The sequence below is a fragment of the Dasypus novemcinctus genome, chromosome 9 (assembly GCF_030445035.2).
Source record: "Dasypus novemcinctus isolate mDasNov1 chromosome 9, mDasNov1.1.hap2, whole genome shotgun sequence".
Classification (NCBI taxonomy): domain Eukaryota; kingdom Metazoa; phylum Chordata; class Mammalia; order Cingulata; family Dasypodidae; genus Dasypus; species Dasypus novemcinctus.
In genome coordinates, this window is record NC_080681.1 from 50,991,912 (window position 1) to 51,012,477 (window position 20,566).

Genomic DNA, 20,566 nt, shown 5'->3' on the forward strand with positions numbered 1-20,566 from the left:
TACCCAAAATGGTAGCCAGGGATGCCAAACCTCTCTCCACAGTAATATCATGTAGAAGTTGATGGACAAGCCTAATTGGACAGGGAAGTAGGCAGCACTGCAGGACCACCCTTTAAGAGGGAGATACTAGGAGACAAATCAGGTGGAATCAAAACAGAGTACACAGAATGGTGGGCGTTTGGGGTTCATTTAAATATGTGAAACCAAGACGCATATTTGAACACACCTCTGATCTATCGTGGCCTGCATAGATGTCACTGCACTAAGACACACATCACATGAGTGAACCAATGTTAGCAGATATTAGTGGGCTTTCAGGTGCTTCCTATCCAGCAGCTTGAATGCCCCAGGCTTCAGGCTGACAGAAGCACTGGAGTGGTTTCCAGATACTTTTGACAGTAGAAAACTTCCTTCAAAATCTTATATGGAACCTCAGAACATAAATAAAAGCAGAGCTGTTGTGGGCAATCCTAACACCTCAAGGCAGCTTCTAAGTGATCCACCAGACAAATTGAAAAACAGCCCCTGGTGACGGATGTAGCTTAAGCCATTGAACTCATGCTTCCCATGCATGAGGTCCCAGTTTGATCCCCGGTACCACCTAAAAACAAAACAAATAACAAACTAACAGAAAAACCAACTCAGAGGAGCCCATGTAGCTCAGTGGCTGAGCACCGGAGTTTCCAGATTCAATCTCCCGCTCCAATATCTTAAAAAAGAAACAAAAAGTTTAAAAAACAAAAACAAATACCAGCCCCTGACAAAAGGGAATAAAGAGTTGGTGAGGGCCCTTCCCCTTTATAACACTATGGGGTATTATCCTCAACATGTTTAGATGTCCAGTCACCCAATCTAATAATAATAACCACTTCCTTTTGTGAAGAGTTTTCTACGAGCCCCTCACTGTTCTAAACACTATAGATACATTATCTCTTTTATTCTTTACAACAAGCCTGTGAAGTATCGTGATCCTTATTCTGCAAAGGAAGATAATGAGGCCTCAAGAGGGTCAGTAAATTGGCTAAGAGCACATAGTAAAAGAGAGTCAAGCCCACGATGTTGTAACTAACCCCATAGATTTACATAAGATATGAGAAATTGAACTCAAGATCACTTTTTAAGCACTCCTTTGAATCTTTTCTTTGCCTGGATACCATGGCTTTAGTATTCATTTGCCATTTCAAATCAACAACACTCAGTAGATCTGAATGTAGTATGGCAGGGGAGGCGTGGAGGTCATAGGGACAGCACTGGCAAAAAGGGAAGAAGAAAGGACATTTGCAGCATGAATGATAAAGCTCTGTTTTAAGGAGAACAGAACAGAAGCCTGTTAGGGAGAAAGACAGACTGACAGATACACCCACCAACACAAACAATAATTCTACCAAGATAATTGAGCGCTAAGAAGAACTGGTTAGGAAAAAAAGGAACTCATTTATAATAGTAGCAAAACCATAAACTGCTTAGCAACAAAGATAACAAACATGTACAAGACTTTTGTATGGAAAACGACACAGCTTTACTTACTGAAGAACATAAAACAAGACTTGAATAAATGGAGTGATATGGCAATCAGAGTGGGATGATGTCAGTTGTCTGAAAATTAATCTATAAAACAAAAAAATTCAAATACAAATCTCAAGATTTTTTTCATGAATCTGACAAACTAATTCTAAACCTCCATAAAGAAGATTAAATGTGTGGGAATAACCAATTCAAAAAAGAAGAGAAGGGGACTGCCCTTTGGACATTAAGATATAAGTTAGAGGTCTTCAAATCAAACCATGATATTGGTGCAGAAATACATAAACAGACAAAATAGTTGATAGTGAAACCATACGCAGACCAACATTGATAGAGGAATTTGATATTAAGTCATTCCAAATCCATGAGGGAAAGATACACTAGTCAATAAGTGATCTTTGGACCACTGAACATGTTGTCCGTTTCCATTCAAACATGATAAAATTCTACTTCAAGTTATATGCCAAAATTAACGAAGATAAAATATCTGAACCTTCAAAACAAAACCGAAAATAACTAGAAAATACAGAATGTGCTTGTGAGTACACAGGCATCACTTTCTTAAGACTCAGCTGCAAAAGCCAACAGAAAACTATGGATGAACTTACCACATGGCAAAAGATATTTTAAACATGGTCAAGAAAAATGCAGGGAAGCAGACTTGGCCCAATGGATAGGGCGTCCGCCTACTGCATGGGAGGTCCACGGTTCAAACCCCGGACTTCCTTGACCCGTGTGGAACTGGCCCATGAGCAGTGCTGATGCGCGCAAGGAGTGCCGTGCCACGCAGGGGTGTCCCCCATGTAGGGGAGCCACATGCGCAAGGAGTGCGCCCCATAAGTAGAGCCACCCAGCACGAAAGAAAGTGCAGCCTGCTCAAGAATGGTGCTGCACACACGGAGAGCTGACACACCAAGATGATGCAACAAAAAAGAGACACAGATTCCCAGTGCCACTGATAAGGATAGAAGCGGTCACAGAAGAGCACACAACGAACGGACACAGAGAGCAGACAGCTGGGGGAAGGGGGGGATAAATAAATAAATAAACCTTTAAGAAACAAAAAAAAGCACTGATTGGAGCATAACTTAAGAAAGGCTTTTTGGAGGGAGGTATAGAAATAACTAATAAAAATTCAAAAGTATTTGTGTATGTACATGCATGTGCATGCATGTATGTGTGTGTAATGTAGAGAAACCAGCCCCGATGAATATATAACAAACAACATTTCTATTTCTTGGATGAGAAAGGGCAGTGGATGAAAGGAGGATGTTAATGGACTTTTGCTTTTTACACCAGGGCTTAAATTTTTTATGATCATATATTATTTTTGTAATCAAAAACTTTTAATGAAACACTGTCTTGTCAGTTTTTAAAAGATTAAATAGAGATTATGAAAGATTTTAACTGGCTTATTTCTCTTTAAAACAAATGTGTGAGGTGTTAAACAAGCATAGTCTACTCACGTGTGAGTAAATTTTGGAAACCTGAACCTTACTTTAAGATTGATAAGTCATTCACCATCTCACAATTCAATGAAGAGGGTTTCCTTAATTGGTAGGAATGTAAGTACCTGGTGAAGTTTTACATGCCTGGATAGTACTGAATAAGGCTTGTTTTTAAAAATTCAAGATAAAAAGTAATCTTAGGACAGGTATTTTGAAATAGGGTTAAGAGAAATTTGCATTTTTAATTTAAAATAATGAATTATTAGTTTTTATCTTTTCTTTTTGGCAGAGGTTGTCTTCAAATTTTAAACATGTTTGCCAAGGAAATGAGCTTCTGCCAACACACACTGGTATACTTGCTAATGTTTCCAGACCAGCATTCATCAAAAATAGTAAGTCATCCAAGAAATCTTTTTTTTTTTTTAATTTCAATGTATTAAGTGAAAAGTAGGTCATTTAAAATATAAAGAGACAATCTTACTTGGTCCTCAAAAGACAGAGCCTGGGCAACATCTCTTGGAAATCCATCGATAACTATGCCCTCTTCATCAGGTATTTGCATCAATTTCTGTTTTATCTCTGTAATTGTGGTTTCCTTTTACAAAAAGAAACGATAAAAAAAACCACAGGTAAGCCTGGCTCACTCACAAATGATACATGAATCTTCGCAGAAGAGAAGCAAATTACACCGCAGTACCTGTGGGGCCAGTTCTCCAGTTGTAATTATTTTGGCAATAAGACTCCATTTCCGGTTGCTGCTGGTGCTGTGGATCTTTTTTCTTAACAATTCTCCCACAGAAATGTACTGGAATCCATACCGTTCTGCTATTTTCAAACTCTGAGTACCCTTTCCACTTCCTGGACCTCCTAAAAGTCAAAACAGGAAAAAATTGTGACCTTCTGATACAATAATAATAACCTAATAATATTCCTTTAATAGAACTACTCACTTCTTGAGATGCAGATTCTGAGCTACCATTACCAGGGTGGGTAACATCTATTCCCAGTGTTACCTCTGAAGGCAGAGCGAGTGTGGACTTAGCCACAGAAAGTGTAGGACTGTCTACCAACTATATTAGATGAAAGAAACTTTTCCCCCTCTTCCTGCTTTAGTAAATAACTTAAAATTTTTTTTTGATCAATACAATTTAAAGAAATCTTTACTATTTTTCTATGTAAAATCTAATATACTTTCTAATCAAAGAAAAATCTATGGGATACAAAAGAAAATGATTGAAATAACAAAAATGTATTTTCCATGCTAACAGTTAATGTAAGAATTATTTTTAAACCAAAAGCACACCAATATTGACATATATTATTTAATTCTCTTTTGAACTCTGTTTGCTTAAGCATGTCTTTGTCTTATCTCTCTTAAATTCAGAGAAAATTTTATACGACTAACATTCAGGGTGAATGGAATCAGTCCTTAAAGTAGAACAATTTCATAGAACTCATGTTAATTTTGGGTTTTTGTTTCATTAGTATGAAATAATCAACATTTTGCCACTTAACTCATTACTAATCATTGGTAATTGCATTTATTTTTTAAAACATAAATACTAAAATAATCATAAAATATAAATACATATGCCTCAGATTTAATTTCCAAATCATATCAGATTAATTTTCTAGTTAAATTTATATTTCTAAGCAACCAAGAATAATTGCACCTAGAGACAGAATAAATTTCATAATAAAGCACATAGTAATCAGCCCAGTCTAGTTAGGTGATGGCAATTAACAAAATGAAACATTTTCAAGCACTGAAGCATATAATCACCGAATATAGGCAAAAGCATTTTTTTAAGTCAATGTCTATTAGCACTATACCCATTAAATATAATGCCCCAGAGACTTAAATCACTGATCTGTTCATATGCTGGTTGAGCCCTGAATCTCAGCAGAGTGACAGCCAACACCTACTCTCCAGTTCATCAGACTCACCCAGCACAACTAACAAAATGATGATGAGGGACAACCTTCATCCCCAAAAGCAAGCAAACCAGTTCTTTCCATCTATTCCATAAGATCTAAATCTCCTCTCAGTTTGAAGCAGAGTGGGCATCACCATCTCAAAATCCTCAAGACTGAGGAACGAACAAACCTAAGGGGGGGAATGCAGCCATAGTCCAAAGTAGACTTAATGCAGTAACAGAAGAACCTGTAACATTGATTTAAAGATTGTAGTCACCAGAGGTTCTGAGGGAAGGGGAAGGAAAGATTAGATGGAAAATAGGGCATTTTTAGGGCGTTGGAATTGTTCTGCATGATTTTCTAATGATAGATACAGGTCATTATACATTTTGTCAAAACCTATAAAATTGTGCAGGGCAAAGTGTAAACCATAATATAAACTATACACCATGGTTAGTAGCAGTGCTTCAATATTTGCTCATCAATTGTAATAAATGTACCATACTCATGTAAGGTCTTATTAGTAGGAGAAAATGTGAGAAGGGGAGAGGGTGGGGTATACAGGAATCACCTATATTTTGGATGTAACTTTTCTGTAGTCAAACACCTCTTTACAATAATGTTAAAATAAGAAAAAAAATGTTAATGTCTGACAAGTAACATTGTTTTGGTAATATTCATTGACACGTAATATAATACTTTAAGCCATATTGCAAACAAAACTTCAATAGAAAAACGAGTTGTTCTCACTACTAATACAATGTATCGTTTCTTTAGTGTTGAGGTTATTTTATATATAATTATTTAGTAAATATTTTCTCTTCTTGTTGCAAATTATAAGTATGAAAGAAGGACTATTGTTCAGATAGTAACCAAAATTCTTCCCCTGCCTGTCCTGTTCTTTTTCATTCCTCTTTCTCTGCCTCCTCCTTGTGAAAAGAGTTCTCAGTAAACAGACTTGGTTGATCAGGGCTGTTTTCCTCCCTAAAAATTTTAATGTGAAGGATTAAAATAGCAACAAACATAATGAGAAACAATTTTTACCCCTACTCCCCAAAAATGTACTTAATAATATCTAGCTTTCACCTCTTTACTGCTTTATTAAATTTAGGACTGGAATTTGTTTACATTTTGATCATTCTCTTTCTAAAAGATTCTAAATCCTATCCTATCAGACTGAACATTATGAACTACCTACACTAGATTAAGTTCTTTTCTTTGAAAATCAAAGTAAGTTTTGGTTCTAAATAGTTTTTTTTTTTTTGCCAATTAACATATGGATAAATTATGGATTGGCTTGAGGAAAAAAATTATATGACCTACTCCATCAATAAATTAAAACTGATTAGATTTCTTAAGAATTGAAATAATTTTTCAGAAACTACATTTCCAAACTTGATCTCAGAAACCATCAAACTCAGAGATTATAAATTCTACTGAATTATAAAAAGTTCAAACACAGTGAAAAACTTACGGCAACTTCAAGGAAAATTGTGGAGTTTTTTGGTCAACTAATGGAGATACCATCTGACTGAAAAAAAATTATAAATATATATATGTATGTATATAACAATTTGCAGAGAATAGCATTAATTTATTGGATAAGCTTCATTACTGAAATTTCCTAATAAATTAATTTTACTTTCTTTTTCTAAAGCTAGAGTAGGCTTCATTTTGTTTTATTTATTTATCTTTAGTACTTATGAACATTCGGATCCATTGAAGTCTTGGATTTTATGTTTACATTAACATAGGCGGCGGACTTGGCCCAGTGGTTAGGGCGTCCGTCTACCACATGGGAGGTCCGCGGTTCAAACCCCAGGCCTCCTTGACCCGTGTGGAGCTGGCCCATGCGCAGTGCTGATGCGCGCAAGGAGTGCTATGCCACGCAGAGGTGTCCCCCCGCGTAGGGCAACCCACGTGCAAGGAGTGCGCCCCGTAAGGAGAGCCACACAGCGTGAAAGAAAGTGCAGCCTGCCCAGGAATGGCACTGCACACACGGAAAGCTGACACAACAAAAAGAAATACAGATTCCCATACCGCTGACAACAACAGAAGCGGACAAAGAAGATGCAGCAAATAGACAGAGAGAACAGACAACTGGGGTGGGGGGAAGGGGAGAAAAATAAATAAATAAAAATCTAAAAAAGATTTTTAAAAAAATACATTAACATAAGACAGAGTCATATCTGTGCCTAGAAGACCAGCTTTAAAAAAAATAATCTGACTGCCAGAAGGGAATATTTGTTTATTTAATTATAATATCATGTGGGCCTCCTTTTAGGTTAAAACTAATAAGAATTTTTAAGGTTCAGGTATAGTTATTTTGCAATTCATCAAAAGTCATAAATTGCCCCAATTTTCTCAGACAACCTAAGGGTTAGTTTTTTCTGTCTTCCTTTATCTCTATCCTCTAAGACGTATTTATGCTCATTGGTTCTGAATCATTCTTGTAATACATAAAATGTTATGATACAGCCTGTAAACCTATAACCAGAATCATGCCTTTAGAAAGCAAGGTGATTTTACTGAGTTAAAAATAGTGAAGTGGGAATAGTTGAACATTTAGAATTTCTGCAAAGATTTTTATTTATTGAACTATTTTAATCATCTTCATATAAAATGCACTGTGCTATTTTCCCCAAGAACAATTTAGTACCACACCATTTTCAGGTACAATCAAGTTCTCATTTGTTCATCATACTAACAATCACCTATCCTTTAATCACAGCAGCAATAGCAAAGTTGAATGTGTTCTAGTCACATATAAAGTATAAAATGGTGAAATAATTCCAATTATACTTTACCTCATTTCTATTCTTAATAAAGTATTTCCTTGCCTTACAGATGAGGATCCCAAAGTTTTAAATATGAAAAAAAATGTCCATTTTTCAGTAGTAAAGATACGTGTCATAATAGTGGTTACTATAAGTCATAAGTATATTCTGATTTTTAGAAAGGTTATGTCTTACTCTCTTCCCACCATATTGTTTTTAACAATTCAGGGCTAAATATATTTGCAGCTTCATATTTCATCACATTTTGAAATATGCAACTGTCACTCCTCCTAGTCTAGTGAATTTAAATTCTTGTTATAGCTTGGTGTGTTTATTTGAGTGCATTTTTCCCTAGTTGCCATCATTATTATGTCCTCTGAGAGCACTATTTCTCTGCATGGGGGGTGTGGCGGCTGGAAATTATTTTATGAATCCCTAAAAGAGAAGGATTATGTTTTTAAACCAACCTATTCCTGTGGGTGTAATACTCTCCAATTGCATTAAATTTGGTTGAGAGGCCTTAGATTAGATTTCTTGATAAGATCACCTTTGGGCTTTTTGATCAGACTACATCAGTGATTCATGTTGAATCTCTGCCTTCTTGCTGGGTCTGATAAAAATGGAGACACACAGACAAGGAAAATGAAGCAGCCATATTCGATCCTGCCATGTGAGTGGACTAGAGGATCACTTAAACATGAAGCTCCAAGAAGCTGGGCCCATGGAGCAGCTCATGAAGAGATAAGCTCTATGCCTGAAAGCTGACAGCTGAGCTCCAGGAGCTGTGCTCCCAGAGATGGTGAATTCCGGAGGGGAAGGCAGAGACCTTGGCAGAGATCAGCGGCCATCTCTACCACATGGCATCTAACTTTGGAAAGAAGGCATCTTTGAAGATGCCTAGGTTTGGATTTTTGGTGGCCTTGGAAATGGAAGCTTCTATCCCCAATAAATCCCCTTTATAAAAGCTGTGGCAGTTTGAGATTATTTTATGAATCCCCAAAAGAGAAAGAATATGTTTGTAAACTATTCCTCTGGGTAATACAAACATTTGATTGTATTAAATTCAGTTGACGGGGCCTTTAATTAGATAACTTGATAAGATCGATTTAGGCCTTTTGCTTGGGCTATGTCAGTAAGGTGTACCTCAAGTTGGGTCTCCACCCCTTGCTGGGTCTGTTATAAACCGACACTCAGACAAATACAGGAAGAGAGAGCTCTATCGTTTTTGAACCTGCCATGTGACAGAAAGGAAAAGGCTCGAAGAGCTGAAGCCTGAGTAAAGATAAACCATTTTGCCTGATAGCTTACAGTTGAGATGCAGAAGAAAGCATAACAACTGACACTGATAATAGGAGGCCCAGAAACAAACACACCCTATGCCAGGAGAGAGAGGACTTCACTTAAGCAAGAAGCATCAAGAGACTGGGCCCACAGAGCCTCAAGAGGAAGAGGAAACCTGGAAGGGAAGGAGAAAACAGCCAGAGATGGGAAACTAACTTGCTTCAACACTTGGCAACTGTCTTTGGTGAGAAAGCAACCTTGAGATGGACTTTTCATGGCCTTGTAACTGTAAGCTTTTAACTCAAAAAATACCCTTTAGGAAAGCCAACAGATTTTTGGTGCTTTGCATGGGCAGCCCTTTGGCAAACTAAAACGGGGATATATACATTTTGCCCTGTTACTAGCTTCGAGCATTTCACACTTAGTCATCTCTGTGAAAGCTAAGTTGGATTGGACAGTTAGACATTGACTACTTATTTGCATTGATTCATAGATTTTGAGAAAGTTAGAATGTGCAAAAGTGGTCAAAAATGCATTTTGCAAAAGTATTTAAAACATTTGAATATCTACTCCTTGTGAAATGGCATAGTACTCTTATTTTCACATTCAACATAAGAGTCATTGTGGCAATTTTAAAAATTGACAATTATAATTATTTTAATCAATACTCAAATGTACTGTGTAGAACACCATTCTATTAGATTTGCTTGACTAATAACACTGAAACTTGGATTTTATTGTGTCATTTGCCATAAAGAAGGTTCATTTATATGAGTCTTTACCAATAAATTATTCTTTATTTTTCCCTCTAAAGTTAATCGTGAGTAAAAACTCAATTTGTTGAGTCGAAGGGAAAAAAAACACATCATGTTAGGAAACTACTAAGGATTCATTTATCTTGTTAAAGATTAAATAAATAAAAAACAAGCCAATAAATACTGAAGAGATTACTTACTTTCATTTCATTATAGAGAATTTCTGCAACATTATAACAGCACAGAAATACAAAAATGCAACAGGCATTAGATCATATAATTATAGCGATCTCTCTTTTTTATTGAAAATTGTGCTAAAAATATTTCATCCACTGTCTCTTGAGCTTTTATTTCTACAGCTTGTCATCATCCAACTAAAATATTTGCAAATAAGATGTATAATTACCATAATTTTTTGAAAATGTAAATATATAAACTAAGTTAGGAATTGCATGAAAAATTTTTCTGTCTTCATACCTATGACAAGGATGATTTTTGGTCGAGGTCTAGTAGGATCAAAAACCTCATATTCCTCAATTAACTCTGCAGTCTCAGAGAGATCGGTGTCACTTTCTATGGAGAATTGATGGATTGGAGGGAGTCGATCATATCGCCGATATGGAAAGTTCAAATTTTCAGGCATCACTGCAAAAGAGTAAGATAATTTTGAAACGGGGGGGAAAAAAAGCATAATAAAACATTTCTTACACTTAAAAAATTAGTAGAATAAGTTTAAAAACTAAATGATTTTGTTAGTTTTCAACTGGAAGAAAACTCCCTGGGGGTCAGCAAACTTTTCCTTAAAGGTTCAGATAGTAGATAGTTTAGGCTTTGAGGCTAATACAGTCTCTACTGCAAATATTCAACATGGCCATGGTTGCAGGAAAACAATAAACAAACAAACAAATAAATAAAATGGATATGCCTCTGTTGCAATAAAACTTTTTTACAAAAACAGGCAGTGGACCAGCCTTGGCCTATAGGCCATAGTTTGCTGACCCTTGCCCTTGAGGTACTTTCTCAGTTACTGCCTCCTCCTGCTTGGATAGATTGTATACACTCTGTCCTCTGTGAATGGTGTTCCTTGAAGTTATAAAGTGTACAGCCTTCATGACAATATGCAGCTGTCCCTGGAGCCGATGCTTATGCATCATGTATTTCATTCATTCAATAAATACAGATGTGCACTCACTATGATCCAGGTACCCTAATGGCCCAATGGAATAACCCACTGAAAAAAAATGCATAAAAAATTAGGATTTTGTACAAGCCAGGTAAAAGTGTAGTAAAGAATTTCTACATTTGGAATATCATTTAATATCACTTAATTTTACTTTCCTAATACTTATCTTTAACCTCCTTCACTTAAAATGTAAACATGAATATTTAAGTTTATTTTATATCTACATTGGCAAAATTACTTGCCATTTATTCCCAGGTGTGTTAGTGTCGAAGGTGAGTTGATGGAAGAATAAGATGTAGTCCTGTCCCATGAGAGATTACAATCTACAGTTTGCATGCTTGTATCTGACAACTGTATGCAGACCAGGCAGGACTCTATACTACTAAGTGCTAAAATGAACACCCCTCATGGTAAACACCACAGGAGTTCAAAGAATGGGTAGATCCCTTTGGACTGGAATGGTAGAAAAGAACTTGCAGAAGAGGCAGTATCTGAACTTTGGAATACAAATATTAGTGATGAAATATGGAAAGCATACCCCAGTTGGTGGAAACAACAAGTGTCAGAATCCAATGTACAAATGATAAGTTCAAAAGGACAGAGCTGGCAAGCCCAAATCAGGCAGATGACATGATCTAAACCAATTGTCAAGATGTAGTTCATGGCTCCCTTCCCCCTATCCCTGGAAGCATAGAGAAACCTAAGTACCCAAAGGCACCAGCTCAAAGGAGACAGGAGGCCCCTGGCCTAAGGGATTCTACAGAGGGGATTATATTAATCTTGGACTGCCATAATGCTGGTATCTCATCCTTTGGGTGTTGATCAATTAGGACTTTCCATTTTCTCTTGGTACAAGAAATGTGGTTATCAACTATTCACTCACTGGCCTCACTTTAGTTCCATAAAAGGAGTGGGATAGTCTGTAGATGACAGAGAATATTTTTCATAAAGTAGTAAGAGCTACAATTAGCTCTTTTCACCACCACAATGCCCACAACACAATCACCTTTTACCTGGACACTGTAATAGACTCTTCACTGTTTTGTCTGCTTCCACACTTGACCCAAAATCCACAGCTGAAATGCTCTCACTCCGAAGATCCCATGGCTAGCTGCTTCTTGTCATTCATACCCCAGCTCAAGCGTCACCTCCTATAAGAGGACTTTCCTGATTTTCTAATTTAGTGTGGCCCCCCAGTTAATCTCAAGGACTTAACTCTAATGTTCTGCACAGCACCTATCGCTTCCCATCTATTAGTTTTCATTCATTCACTTACTTATTTGTTCATTCATTTATTGTATGTCTTCTACCATTAGAATATAAGCTCCATGAGAGCAGAGGCCTCACCTATCATCTAGAACTCTGTAGCCTTAGGATCTAGAATTATGCTTGGCACATGGTCAGTTTTCAATATTTATTGAATTAATAATGATGAGAACAGCCTTGCTAAAATAGACGGTATCCCACAGAGATGAGCCAGAAGACAAAGTGGGTAGGTAGAGTGTGCTGCAATGTTGCGAGCCTTGAATACCAGGTGTATTAGACAACAAAATGGGTGCTGATGCAAAATACCAGAGATTGGTTGATTTTATAAAGGGTATTTAGTTGGGGTAGGAGCCTACAGATACCAGACCATAAAGCATAAGTTACTTCCCTTACCAAAGACTAATTTCATGTGTTAGAACAAGATGGCTACCAAAGGCTGTGAGGGTTCAGGCTTCCTGGATTCCTCCCTTCCAGAGTCTTGCTTCTCTCTGGGTTCAGGGTTCCTTTCTTCCTGGGGCTGGCTTCTCTTTCCTCTGTGAGCTTACTTCCTGAGGCTCCAGATTAAGTCTTCAGCATCAAACTCCAATATCCAAACTCTAACATCAAAAACCCTCAACTCTGTTCTTTGCCATGTTATCTATGAGTCCCCACCTACCAAGGGGTGGGGACGCAATGTCCTAATCATAACTCAGTCATGCCCAGGTACAGATCAGATTACAAACATAATCCAATATCTGTTTTTGGGATTCATAACCATATCAAACTGCTACACTCCACCCCCTGAATTCCAGAAAGACATTACAATATTCGAAAAAACCTTAAATCAGTAAAAATGCAAGTACTAAATCATATCACAATGAATTAAAGAAATACAGTTTTTCTTGGAGCAAAGTCCTGTCTCTTATAGATCTCTGAAACTTGCAAAACAATTTATCTGTTTCCAATACACAAATAGGCAGACATAGGATAAATATTTTCATTACAATAAGGAGAACTTGGGAGGGAAACATGAGTCATGGGTCTTCTACAGTTCAGTAAACCTGCAGGACATTCTCCATTCGATTTCAAAGTCTGAGAGCCATTCTTTTTTTTTTTTTTTTTTTTTTTTAATTTTTTTATTTTTTATTGACTTTGTAATAATATTACATTAAAAATATATATGTGAGGTCCCATTCAACCCCACCCCCCCACCCCCCCTCTCCCCCCCCCCCAACAACACTCGTTCCCATCATCATGACACATCCATTGGATTTGGTAAGTACATCTTTGGGCACCTCTGCACCTCATATACATTGGTTCACATCATGGCCCATACTCTCCTCTATTCCATCAAGTGGGCCCTGTGAGGATTTACAATGTCCGGTGATTACCTCTGAAGCACCATCCAGGGCAGCTCCATGTCCCGAAGACGCCTCCACCTCTCATCTCTTCCTGCCTTTCCCCATACCCTTTGTCCATTATGTCCACTTTTCCCAATCCAATGCCACCTCTTCTATGTGGACATTGGATTGGTTGTGTCCATTGCACCTCTATGTCAAGAGGAGGGTCAGATTCCACCTGGATGCTGGATGCAATCCTCCCATTTTCAGTTGTAATCACTCTAGGCTCCATGGTGTGGTGGTTGTCCTTCTTCAACTCCATCTTAGCTGAGTGTGGTAAGTCCAATAAATCAGATTGTAGGTGCTGGAGTCTGTTGAGGCTCAGGATCTGGCTATCACATTGTCAGTCCAGAGATTCAAATCCCCTAAATATATCTTAAACCCCAACATTAACTGCACCTCCAGCACATTAGCATGAAAGTCTTATGAAGGGAGATCCCATCTGAGTCCAGATTCATCACACATAAACACCATTTCCAAAGAGGGGCCATCTGCCCTGGTAGTTAACCCCATCGGCCATGACCATAACTCCCATGGGTCTCTTTAGCCCTCAAAGGAACCAATATCTGGGGGTTGTATCTGCTTTATCTGTCTCTCTGACTCTGCTCAGTTGTGCATGAGGGCAAACCTTCTGCCAGCCTCCAGACTCTTTTTTAGAAACTCGTAGCCATATAAACTCATTTCTCCTTTCCATTTCCCCCTTACTTTAGGTCAAACAGCATTTTAAAGTCATGGTATTTTATGTAGACATGGATATTCTGCTGATCCGCATTGAACCTTCCGTATAAGGTCATTTTCCAGTTGCATCATCAGTTGGTAGTTGATAGTGGTCCCTCGTTGCCAGGGAGGCTCATCCCCGGGTGTCATGTCCCGCGCTGGGGGGAAGGCATTGCATTTACATGCTGAGTTTGGCTTCGAGACTGGCCACATTTGAGTAACATGAAGGCTGACAGAAGGAAATTCCCAGGCACAAAGTTGCTCTAGGCCTTGTTCTTATTTTGGGTTTATCAGCTCACAAGCATAGTCATTAGCATCTGGGGCTCACTGTTGAACCCTCACTCCCTCCCGGTCCCCACCACTGTACCTGGGAGACTGTCGCTGCTCCCCTAGGGACCACGACAGAGCACCACTGGCCAGGAACCCAGTACCCCCCCTACTGTGGTTTTTAATTGTTGCCACTATGAGTATATCCAAACATTACCATGCACCCTGGACATATGTTCTGTACAGCTCCCTGTCAGTCATATATCACCTGTCATTGGTATCCCATACCAGTATCCCTCCATTGCCATTGTTGAAACACTCTGTGATCCAGAACTCCCCGAAATTTGAAGCCCAATATAATGTCATGGTCCCTTACTAGGGAATGGAGAGCCATTCTTAAGAAGATGGTTTCTTCTCCTTGGTGCCTTATGGGATCCCATCTTTTCCACGGGCTTGCCGAACAACCATTTTCTTGGTTCCACACTCATCAAGCATCTGGGTGTGGACCAAGCTCCAGATCTTTCCCTCGAAGAGTGTTGGGGTGATTGCCACACCTTACCCAATCTTTGGGTTAGAGTCTTAACCCCCCTATTACAGTGATGTGAAGACAATATTCCCCCTAGCCTTTGGCATACAGGCTCAACCCTCTCAGAGCAATGAGTTGACCACCTGGCCCTCCCTAACCTTTGGGGGACAGGTCAACCACTCTCAGACCTGTGGGGTGCTGACCTTATCCACCTTAATCCTTGGGTGAATGTGCTCCACCCTCTCTGTACCCTGGGATGGCAAAACTGTCCCAAACCATCAGGTGGGAACATCCACCCTCTTCAACTGCTGGGTCAAACTCACCCTCTCTGTACACATGGGTGGGGTTCCTCTCTTGGCCCAAGATGTTGTCTAATTCCAGATCTCAGGTTCCATGGTTTTCCTCTTAAGGCTGTTTCTCCTTCAATCTCTCTTTCCCATGTCCTTTTTATTTCAGGCTGACAGTGGTTTTGTTCATACAGCTCTCTCAAAAAGTCTGTTGGTTTAGCATGTAGGAAGCAGGGGTCTAAGCCATTAGACAGTAAGACTTTCCACAAGACTTTCCTGGATAACTGCATCTTCTATCCTGATTTATAAGTTCCAAGTTTAATTAAGTCCTCCAATGAGACACTTTCATCTGGAAGCCTGATTTCTAGAGGCTTGGAATTTCCCAAATCAGTTTCTGTTTTCTTTGTGCCCAACAGTTCAGTTCTCAGCTTTTCTCGCTTGTCTAGCATTTTGTTATAAGCTACAAGGAGTAGCCAAGCTGCATTCTCTGAGTTTACTTTGCAAAGTTCTTCAGCTAAATGCCCAGGCTAGCCATTTCCAAATTCTGCCTTCCATAAAACACCAGGAGTTAATCTTGCTAAATTCTCTGCTACTTTAAAACATGGATTGCCTTTCCCCCAGTTTCCAGTAATAGTTTTATCATTAACTTCTAAGGCATCATAAAAAGTCTCTTTAGCACCCATCTCACAATTATTTCCTTCTAGGGTTTTATCAAAAATGACTTTAGGGAAGTGGATTTGTCTCAACTGATAAAGTGTCCGCCTACCATATGGGAGGTCCAGGGTTCAAACCCAGGTCCTCCTGACTTGTGTGGTAAGCTTGGCCTACGTGCAGTACTGATGCGCACAAGGACTGCCGTGCCACACAGGGGTGTCTGCCACTTGGGTAGCCCCAAGCGCAAGAGCTGCCCCACATGAAAAAAGCACAGCCTGCCTAGGAGTCGTGCCGCATGCACAGAGAGCTGGTGCAGCAAGATGACGCAATGAAAAGAGACACAATTCCCAGTGCCACTGACAAGAATGCAAGGGCCACAGAAGAACACACAGCGAATGGACATAGAGAGCTGACAATGGGGGGGGGGCGGGGGGGGAAGGGGAGTGAAGAGGAGAGAAATAAATAAAAAATAAATCTTAAAAAGTAATTAAAACTTTAGGTTCCATATTGCTACCAGCAATCTCTGCAAAGCAATTTAGGCCTTTTCTTCCAAACATCTCACACTTCCTCCAACAAATACCCTTTACCCATTTATAAAATCATTCTAGCATTTCGGTAATTGCAAAAGCACTTCCCTACTTCTCAGTACCAAATACTGCATTAGTCAGCCAAGGGATACTGATGAAAATACCAGAAATTGGTTGGTTTTTATAAAGGTTATTTATTTGGGGTAGGAGCCTACAGTTACCAGACCATAAAGCATAAGTTACTTCCCTCACCAAAGTCTATCTTCACATTTTGGAGCAAGATGGCTGCCAATGGCTGTGAGGATTCAGGCTTGCTAGGTTCCTCCCTTCCAGAGTCTTGCTTCTTTCTGGGTTCAAGGTTCTTCTTTCCAGGGGCTGGCTTCTCTTTCCTCTGCCCGCTGACTTCCCAGGGCTCCAGCTTAAGTCTTTAGCATCAAACTCCAACATCAAAACTCCAACATCAGAAAACCCTCAACTCTGTTCTTTGCCATGTTATCTGTGAGTCCCCACCCACCAAGGGGTGGGGACGCAATGTCCTAATCATAACTCAATCATGTCCAGGTACAGATCAGATTACAAACATAATCTAAGATCTATTTTTGGAATTCATAACCATATCAAACTGTCACACCAGGGTACAGGATTTAGCTTTTATCTGGTGGAAAATCACAGGAGGATTTTTTTGGGTAGAGAAAGGGACATGATGAAATATAGAGTTTAAGAAAATTAACATGGTGGCAGTGAGAATGAGTTTAATAGGGAGAGATTAGAAGCAGAAAAAGTAGGTGGGGGCTGTAAAGTAATCCACAGATGAGAAACGGAGGGTTTAGGTTAGAGTGGTAGTAAGCAAAATGGAAATGAATGGTGAGATGTGAAAGATATGATATAGGCTGGGATATGAGATGTGAAGGGAAGTGACAATTAAAAAACAGTTTCCAGATTTCAAGTCTAAAAGAGTAAGGGATATATTGCAGTTTTTTAAAGATTTATTTATTTATTTTCCCCACTCCCCCACCATTGTCTGCTCTCTGTAGGACATATTGCATTTAATACAATATCTCTCTGTCCTCTCTCTTCTGCTCTAGAAATACCAGGCTTCTCTCATTCCTGACATCACAGCCTCTCCCTCCCCTCAGGAACTTCTGTTTCTGTTCCCTGGAATACTCTCAATCTCCTCCATCCTTCTCTGGATAACATCTACTCGGCATTCTGTCTTTAGTTATTAGCATATATGTAACTTCCTTCAGGAAGTCTTCTCTGAACCACAGGCTAGATTGGATCCATCCCCCCATTAACATGGCTAGTTCCATAATTCACAGCATTCCCTATAGCATCCATTGTGCTTGTTATTTTATATTAATGTCTGACTTCAGTCATAGATGATAAACTCCATGAGGGCAGGTTCCAGTCTGTTCTTTTTGAGGGCTGCATACTCAGTCCTAGGAAAGTATCTGGCACATAATAGTATCCCATAAATGATTATTTCATTACCTGACTGACTCATTGACTGACTTCATAGAAACAGGAAAAGGGGATAAGAGTGCTGGCTTTGAAGCAAATAGAATATGTTTGGTTTTGGACATTGACTATAACATGACAATGAGACATTTAAGAGGAGAAGCTTTAGGGACATTTGGAGCTATGGAACTAGAATTCTTATTCAGAGGTTATTATCTGTTCAAACTGTGGATGGCAGGAAAACAATGGATACTCATCTCACACTTACAGTAAAATACTTTAAAGAACTGTCAACCAATAATTTATCCTTACTTTTATCATATTTTTACTTGAGAGCAATTTTTCTAGATGATGTAAATATTTTATATCATTGAATAATTTATCATGGTAATCATATATTAGCATAGTTATGTCAATATTTTGGCCAAAAATGCATGAACCACTCTATCTCTAGTAATAAGCATAATGCTTTAAGTTACTGGGTGGGCAGTTAGCAATTTTGTTGAATTCAATTACCTACTCTACAAATTACAGCTAAAGCCTATAAAGCACATATGTGTCAAGCATTTCCTAAAATAAAATTTTATTATTACAGGACACATTCATTTAGAAACCATTTTCCATCTTTTAGTGTTTGTTTTAGACATAAGACAGTGTGCTACGACACTCTTTTCACCATAGGACGTGGAAAGGTTCTAGCTGATGAAACTGAAAGATCTCCAAGTGGGAACTTCAGTAAAGTGTTGGTAGATATGGAGACCCTAGAATTAGCAAGCAGTTTTAATTCTAATTAAAATTAAACCAACATTTTCCATTCTTGTTTTCGATTATACTTTTAGATCAGGAATTCCAAGCTGGACATCTGTGGGTCCAATATGGCCCCATATATGTGTTTTGTACAGCTGAGCATTTTTCAAAAATTTCTATTTGACTGCCTTTAGATGATGAATGTGCTCTTAGTTCTTTTCTCTGATTTGGCCACAGTCCCTACCATTTTCTATTATACTTGGCCTGTCTGGCTCCTACTATAATCAAGCCAAGTGACAATACGAAGTAGTTTTCATTTTGTTGCTAAACTCACTTTGATAACCAGTCAGAGAGCAGCTTTTCAGTTAACTGAATGTCATAACATCTTAGGTTTAATTTCAATAATATAAAAATATCTTAGAATAAATACAGTAATGCCTGAGGTTTATTAGTGCTTTATGGTTTAGAAAGCAGTTCCCCATATTTATTTCACTTAAACTAAGAAGGGTAGGAGCATGTATTTAATATTGAGACAGATTCTAACAGTGTGACACCCTGGGAAACAAGTCAGCCATTTTGGGAAGTTGTGTGAACTCTTCAAGCCTACCAGAGTATCATTTGTTCACCAAAGCAGTAACTAAGTGGTGTGCTGCAGCGGTAACTGGGTAAGTGGTACTCTGGTACCTCCGGGGGTTCCTACAGCCCACAGAGATGCCAAATTTAAATTATCTACACAGTTTGAGTTGGAACTCCAAACTCCAATTCTCTTCACTCACTACTCAGTGTACACTGGGCTTTTCCCAGTGAACCAGGAACTTCACTGATACCCAAAAAGTGAAAATTTCAACTTGGGACTCTCTTCTGATATCAACCAGAAACTGGGACTACTAGTAGACACAGTGAAAATCTCCTTAGTATTGGAATGGTCCTCAGGGTCAAAATAAAACATGTAGCACAAATTCAATTTAGTAAGCATCTGAGGACGTGACCTTAACCTTAAGACTTACCACAAAAGGTCTGACTAGGTTTATTTTTTCCTATATGTAGGACGGATTGGAGTGAGAGACTCAAGACAGTAATGCACTCAACTATTCTCTCTGACTTGGAAAACTAATCTATCTTCTCACACCAAATATTTTAAAATTATTCCTCTGTACTGTTGGTCTGTTATAATATTTGAAAGTTTCTGGAAAAGGTTGTAAATAGCAACTTCTGATATTTGGAATGCCTTTTAGTAGTATTTGGTGGAGAGTCATATCATCTTCCAGCAAAACATTTGAGTACCAAAACCTAAATCACCTCATACTGACCCCTACATGGACAGGGAAGGACTCGTCTCCTATTTGGAGATGTTTCTAGGGTAACATTATTTCTGCTTTCCCTCTTCTGCTTGTGTGTTTTAACATACACTGACTTTTCCCCACACTGCCTTCAGATAAAATCTAAGTGGGTCATGACCAAATAAGATAAAGCTCACACTAAGATGTGTTTCCTTCTTATATTTATTGCAAATAGAATTGTTTCCACTTCAAATTCTGCCAATGTAGCTGACATGTTTTGTGGCATAGTTGTTGAGAATGGTTTAAAATAAAAAACATGATCATTTTGGTGATTAGAAAGAATTAACTAAGAAACTCCTGGTTGGATTTGGTTCCATTTTGCACATACTTATAATTCTCAACTTCACCTAAAGCATGAAAGGTTGATTGGCTCATAATGAGCCAGTAATATTGATAAGAACATATTTCAGAAAGAGATCAGAAAACCATGAATATCCTCTAGTGATGTCCAGTTCTGTTACAAACTATCCCTTACAGTTAAACAAATTCTTATCTTCATGTTTTCATGTAGCA

General features: G+C 38.5%; 1 protein-coding gene across 1 annotated transcript in view; it reads right to left on the reverse strand.

The window, feature by feature from the left end:
- AK5 (adenylate kinase 5) overlaps positions 1-20,566 on the reverse strand; it is a 304,060-nt gene that overhangs the window by 274,527 nt on the left and 8,967 nt on the right. The window contains exons 3-5 of the mRNA XM_004472820.3: positions 10,180-10,347; positions 3,670-3,839; positions 3,454-3,567 (exon numbers count right to left, since the gene is read on the reverse strand). Coding sequence (XP_004472877.2) covers positions 3,454-3,567; positions 3,670-3,839; positions 10,180-10,347 — 452 coding nt within the window. The remainder of the gene's footprint in view (positions 1-3,453; positions 3,568-3,669; positions 3,840-10,179; positions 10,348-20,566) is intronic.